This window comes from Atta colombica, unplaced genomic scaffold (genome assembly GCF_001594045.1).
Source record: "Atta colombica isolate Treedump-2 unplaced genomic scaffold, Acol1.0 scaffold120, whole genome shotgun sequence".
Taxonomy (NCBI): Eukaryota; Metazoa; Arthropoda; class Insecta; order Hymenoptera; family Formicidae; genus Atta; species Atta colombica.
In genome coordinates this window covers 1,109,015-1,116,218 of record NW_017259207.1, presented here as the reverse complement: position 1 = coordinate 1,116,218, position 7,204 = coordinate 1,109,015, and the positions used below count along the sequence as shown (strand labels likewise).

At 25.4% G+C, this 7,204-nt stretch overlaps 1 protein-coding gene across 1 annotated transcript; it reads left to right on the top strand.

Moving 5' to 3' along the window:
• The first annotated feature begins 4,463 nt into the window (after positions 1-4,463).
• On the top strand, positions 4,464-6,992 carry LOC108694557 (lysosomal aspartic protease-like). Its single transcript, XM_018204120.1, has 8 exons — positions 4,464-4,529; positions 4,887-5,119; positions 5,656-5,774; positions 5,862-6,061; positions 6,179-6,301; positions 6,378-6,522; positions 6,664-6,756; positions 6,828-6,992. Exons 1-8 carry the CDS (start codon positions 4,468-4,470, stop codon positions 6,990-6,992), a joined length of 1,140 nt encoding a protein of 379 aa, XP_018059609.1. The 5' UTR covers positions 4,464-4,467.
• Positions 6,993-7,204: the final 212 nt, after the last annotated feature.

The following is a 7,204-nucleotide window of genomic DNA, read 5'->3' as shown; positions in this document are numbered from 1 at the left end:
ATATATATATATATATATATATAAGCGCTAATGATTTTGTTTCTTTTCTGTTGTGCGATTTGCCTGATTTGAAAAAAAATTATAATGCTTCTGAAACTTTCTTGATTTTTGTAATTTTAATCATCAGAGAATTTGGGAAACATGTTTGGTTTTTTTGTTGCAGTCGCAATATTTGATCGACGCGAAATTGTTAAGGTGAGCAAGTGTAAATTTCATTGATAATAAATGTTATGATTATTAGCACAAATCTGTAGAAAAATGCTTATGTATAATACTTGCAATACTTTGTCCGAGTAAAATCAGCAGGTAAAGAAGTTTGAGGTTTGCATTTTTATCGTCTTTATCATACACATCTTATTTTATTACATAAGCATGACGAATGAAGTAATTTACATTAAAAGATCTAAACTTTATTCTGATGTGTGAAATAAATTTAATGATAGCAGTTATTTCTTAATATCAAAATATTGAAGCTAATTCTTAAAAATATACAATATGATTTGAAGATGATTTTTTCAAAATTTATTTATACGTATGTTGTATATATGTATGTTGTATATTGATTTATATGTATATGCGTATTATTCGCTTAAGTGGTACGTACAGGTATACGTATAATATAAATTAAATTTTCTTTAGCGCTTTTTAAGAATTCCATTGTACAAGACACATTCTATATATTCAAAAATCTTTGAGAAGACATCCATTGTCGATAGAGGTTACTTTGATTCCGAATATTTGGCATTGTAAAGCAACCTCTGTTTAATGATTATAATTTTGTGTACTATGTCATTATCTCAATTGGAACTTCATTGCAGAAGTTTAAAGTACAAATTGACACTTCCTCAGATCTCTGGATACTATCCAAAAAATATCGTTTTAGTTACTGTAAGTATGGCTTTCAAAATTAACAGAAAAACTCATTGAAAAACTATAGTGCATGTAATGTAGGTTTTAATACTATACTAGCAGTGAATTTTTGAATAGTCTGTATCATATATACATCGCTATTTCTTTGATATTCTATTATTTAAAATGCTTATTAATATCATTATCAAAATTAACAATCAAAATGTAATTTGTGATATTATTTCCAGTTTTAGTTTATGATTATACTTTAAATTCGGGAAATCGAATTAGAGCGTAATATAGAATTTAAAATTGTTTTCGGAAATTTTACATATAAAACATTATTTAGCACTAAATTCATTTTAATTATTTTGAAAACTAAAATATTCCTTTTATTTGATTTATTCTTTTATTTGATTTTTTTTTTAAATTTCACTTATAATCATTTTATTATTTATACAAATATATTTGTATTTAATATTCTTATTGCACATATGAAAATAATTGGTTTTTATTTTAATAAATATTAAGTATGATTCCAGAGAATTGTATCTCTCTATTCACATTTCACGTAAAATTTTTTAAACGGTTTAAAGTCTGAAAGTTCTAAGACTTTAAAAATAAAAATTAAAAATTAAATAGACAAATATTATGGAATTATATATGTTCAAAATCAAGTAGTTTATTCTATTTATTTTTTTGTTTATTTATTTTATTTCATGCTTATTTTGTAAATATACAAATGATCTTTGATAGATCTAAAATGCATTAAAGTAAATTTGTATTAAAGTAAAAAATATAAATATTAATTAAAGTATTTGATTTAAAATATTATTAATTTACACACAGTGTAAGGAAGAGAATTTAATTTCTAGAATATTTGATAATAACTGATTTATTTTTACGTACTATTTTTTACAGCGTCACGTAATAGATATGACAATAAAAAATCCAGCACATACACACCAAATAATATTCTGTTCAATATTCCATACATCAGGAATAGTGGATATTTATCTACTGATATAGTGAATGTGAATAATTATCAGGCAAATCTTATTCCATTTCAATTACATTTTATAAAGATTTTCTACAAAAAACATTAACTTTGCAGTTTGTTAGCCTTGATGTTCAATATCAAACATTTGGAGAAGCGATAAGCAAATTGGGATTCAATTTTGTCCATTCGAAATTCGATGGTATCTTAAGAATGATTAGGATAGTATCTTGGATTATCTCGAGATATCTTTCGGAAGGAATGACCCTCGTTTTTATAAACATAATAGAACAAGGCCTGGTAGAGTTCATCAGTTTTTAGTATCTATATAAATCGATATGTCTAATAATATTTTTAAATAGTTTGCCTTTTCTTTTATACAAAATTTATCTTTCCATATATTAAAAAAATATTATCTTTCTATATTATCCTTCTATATAAAAATATAATGTGTACAGAAATCCCTTGTACGCGATAGGCGGTGAATTGATATGGATTCAAATTCTGCTCGTTATGGAGGCGAGCGTGTACGTATGTTATCCGCAAAAGATAACTAGCAATTTAACATGAACAAGTACATGATTATTTTCTAAATTATGCGTATGTCGATTTATATAGATTACATTGGACAATCGAATTTAATTTTTTTCTTTTTATCGTGGATATGAACAGAAATTTCGAATTTTTTGTCTGTTGAACATGAATCAATTTGTTTAACCTTTTTGACATCATTTTTTTAAAATTATGACGTAATAATCAAATTTTAACAATAAATTCGTATTTAGCAGACAAAAATACTATTTGAAAACGACTATTTGATTATTATTGTATTGCAAGATGGCGTTCGACACTGATTATCTGAATATTAATATTTACAAGACAGATTATTAATACTTATAATATATTATGTAATAATATATTATATAATATATTACTAATACAATTAATATATTATGAAAATCAAAACTAATATTCAATTCGATTTGACATATTTATTATCACAAAATTAATAAGAATTGGCTGTTTTAATACATTCATTAGGATATGTCTTCATTGTTGTCTAATTATGTACCATATAATAATTATTAATGCTGTCATAATGCAAGATTCAAATAAGAGGTAGCACGTATGCGTGAATGATTGTCAGCGATATGCGCACCTCCGATTTAGTAGGACGACATCATGAAACATCGCTACTATTAACGAACTGATCGGAGTTATTGCTTCCAACAACGAAACAATTGTAAATAATAGATAACAACTGTTCGCAATAGCATTCTCTTTCAACATTCTAAAATAAATTACTAAATTCTAAAAAAATAGATAAATGTTTGATATATTACTAATATGGATTATTAATTCTAAGCTTTATCAAAGGTGGACTGCGATCAGATTTCTAATTTGCTCAATGTTGATTTCGTCAGGCAATCGATAGACAGTAAAATATTCAGTCTCATTAGTAAAGATTATATTTTTAAAATAAATATGTATGATCAAATAACTAAAAAAAAAAATAACTAAACTTTAGAATAGAAATATTGTTAAAAAATTTTTGATTGTTTTAAATTATTTTGTAATAGAAAATATATTATGCTTGTTCAATTTATAGTATAGAATAACAAAGTGAGATGGAATATAAGCTTCTTTCAGAAAAATTATGTAGAAAATCCGATATGGATTTTGGGCAATATATTTCTTCGATGATATATCGAATTCGATATAGGGCACCACAGAATGGGATTTGCCCCTGCAAAATAATTATCGATTGACTTTTCAAGATTACTTATAAATGTTAGAAGATTTAAATGACATAGTAATAAGAATAATGAAGAAATTTTTTTGAATAATGATTTCTATTCATAGCTTATTTTCCATTTATAATTTATTTATATATTATTTATATATTTCAAACACATTTCCTAAACAACATTATTCTAAAATAAGTAAAATATAATCTTATATGTATGACTTAAGTATATATTATCTGTTCTTGATTTTGAGAACACGCTTATATATTTGATTAAGGATATTAATTTATTATTCGTATTTTATATATTTATAATTATATTCTAGTGAGTTTTAATAATATTTCAATATTTATATAAACATAATGTTGTTATATCTATCATAATCTTATTTATAATGTAATTGTAAAAAAATAATAATTTTTTTTAATTGAAATATTTATTTTATTTCAATTATTTTGGCGATTATTAAAAATTTAAGTCTTCACAGCATAAAATCTCAAATTCTTGGAAATGTAGAAAATATTATTGAATTTATTTAAATTTGTTGAAATATGCGTATATAAAAAATACAATTTTTAAAAGTATTATAGATTAGCTATTAAGATTGCCTTTAGAACGCTTCGCGCATTTTATCATGCTTTTCATTCTGTTATAAACACACACAAGAACGTACATACATAAGCTCATATATAAACATTGTATTTCTATTTATAAATGGTATTTATATTGGGAATACTAATGATTGACCAAGTATATTATTTTTCTGTTGTGCGTTTTGATTGTGAAGAGAAAGACTTTGCGCGAAAGAAAATTACAACGTCTCTAAAATCTTTTTGATTCTTGCAGCTTTAATCATCAGAAAATTCGAAAAACATGTTTCGACTTTTCGTAATGGTTGCCGCACTTTTCATGCTGATCAACGCGGAATTGCGAAGGTGAGCTGAGCATATAAACGAAGATTTGCGACTAATACTTCAACGATAATTAGAACAAAATGAAATTATGAAAAAATGTACTTTATATGTCAGATAAAAAAATGAGGTTTTCTTCGAGATTTGCTTTTTCTTTATCATAAATGAGATAAGTGTCATGGATATAAAATAATTAAATATCATCATGTAATATATAAATTGATAAGTAAAGATAGTATTTATTTATTGACATTTATTGAGACTTTATTAATTTTCAAAATTAGAAAGATTTGAAGATGATCACTCAATTTGTACATATTGTATAATATTCGTATAATATATACATAAAATATAATGAAATTTTCTTTATGTTGTTTCAAGAATTTCGTTATACAGAACAAACTCCATTCAAAGATCGATTGGCATCGATCGTCGACATCATCGTTTAGTTAGGAGCGTTCTAAGGGAACATTTATTTAATGATGACGATGTTTCATACTACGGCCTTATCACAATCGGAACTCCACCGCAGAAATTTAAAGTACTTATCGACACTGGTTCCTCAGATTTCTGGGTAGCGTCTTCAAACTGTGATCTGTACAACGCTGCTTGTTGTGAGTATATCATATTATAACGTCGCTATTTCTTCTTCAATATTTTATTTGTTACATATAAAATTATATTTATATTTAACAATATTATTTTTGCACATACGGAAATAATTTTTATTGCTTTTTCTATTTGAATTATTACACGAAATAATATAATTGACGTAAAAATTTAGAATAGGGATGATGCTGTAGAATTGTATCTTTTCTATCTATATAAGTAAAGTTTAAAATAGGAAAGGAAACCTAAAGATTTTAATGTTAAAAGTTTCAATATTATGAAAGTTAAAATCAGCGAGGTAAATATTATGGAGCTAAGTTTCACAATTTATACATGCAATTTATTTTATCATGCTTATTCTAAGAGTGGCAAACGAACTTTGCCACAAGTTACAAATCACGTTTTAATGCAAAATATATAAATATAAATATACTTAATGATTTAATAATTGTTAATTATACGTATATTTAAATTAATACAGAAAAATTAATGTCTAGAATTTTTAACTTTTTAATGTACTTTTATGTACTCTTTCGTACAGGGACACATAATAGATATGAATATGAAAAATCCAGCACATACGTGGAAAATGATACTTCATTCTATATTTCATATCATAATGGTGAGGTGTCCGGATATTTATCTATAGATGTAGTGAATGTGAGTCATCATCAAGTGTTCTATAGTTATAGTTTTAATAATAATTTATAAAAATTTCCTAAAAATCATTATATCGATTTCTTGTAGATTGCTGGCCTTAATATTCAAAATCAAACATTCGGAGAAGCAATAACCCACTTGGGAACCGCCTTTTTCTATGCAAAATTTGACGGTATTTTGGGAATGGGATACCCCGAAGGAGTAATTGCCAAAGGAATGACTCCCGTTTTTAATAACATGATTAACCAAGGCTTGGTGGAGCCAGTTTTTAGTTTTTATACAAATCGGCATGTATTATTCTTTATGCGCTACTGATGTTTGAAAATATTTTTTATTTAAATAGTTTTGCTTTTTATATTATAAAATTTGTTTTCCATATTAAAAAATAAATATAATCTATACAGAAATTCTGTGTCCGAATTTGCTGGTGAACTGATATTGGGTGGCTCCGATCCCAATCATTATTTAGGCAAGCTTACATATGTTAATGTTACTCATAAAAGATACTGGCAATTTATGATGGATAAGTAGATGTCTATTTTTTATATTACACGTATGTGTGTGTCAGCCATAAATTATATATAATTGTTAATCACATTTTAGGATTCAAATAGAACATAGCAGTTTATGCTCGAATAGCTGTGAAGCTACCGTCGACACGGGCACTACTATGCTAATTGGACCACAATTGGATATTGAAATTATTAACGAACTGATCGGAGCTACTTATATTAACGAAGAAATAATTGTAAATAATGACATTTTTCGTAGTGGAAGCTCTCTTCCACTATTAAATAGATTACTGAAATATAATACTGATATATAATAAACATATAATATATTACTGATTACATTAATATAATTTACTAACATAAAGCTTCATTTAAAGGTGGACTGTAATAGGACTCTTTACTTACCCAATATTAGTTTTTTCATAGGTGGTAAATCATTCGAAATCACTCATGCAGATTATATTTATACCGTAAATAACATCAAATTACATTTTAAATTGTTTTAGAATAGAAATGGCTTGCTATATTTAATTTATTGTAGGTCACAGAGAATGGTACTACGAAATGTATGAGCGCTTTTGAGAGTTCATATTCCAATGATGATTATGTGGAATCGATATGGATTTTGGGAACTGTATTTATACGTCGATACTTTATCGAGTTCGACATGAAGAATAACCGGATTGGTTTCGCTTCTAAGAAGTAATAGGAAATTCATATCTTTTTACAGATTTTTGAACACAAATGTTAGAATATTTAAATGACAATAATGAGCAAAAAATTAAGACAAACATTTTAAAATACTGATTCATATGTCTATTATCTTATAATTTTTATGTGTGATTATTTAAAAATCTAAATGATATACTTTTAAATAAATACGTACGTAATATTTAAAAAAATTTTTAAAAATGTGTA

Excerpts from the sequence above, each read along its gene's own strand:
- LOC108694557 (XM_018204120.1), top strand. The coding sequence starts at position 4,468 with ATGTTTCGACTTTTCGTAATGGTTGCCGCACTTTTCATGCTGATCAAC. Across the intron at positions 5,120-5,655 it reads TCTGTACAACGCTGCTTGTT|GGACACATAATAGATATGAA; the intron begins GTGAGTATATCA and ends TCTTTCGTACAG. Across the intron at positions 6,523-6,663 it reads ATATTAACGAAGAAATAATT|GTGGACTGTAATAGGACTCT; the intron begins GTAAATAATGAC and ends CTTCATTTAAAG.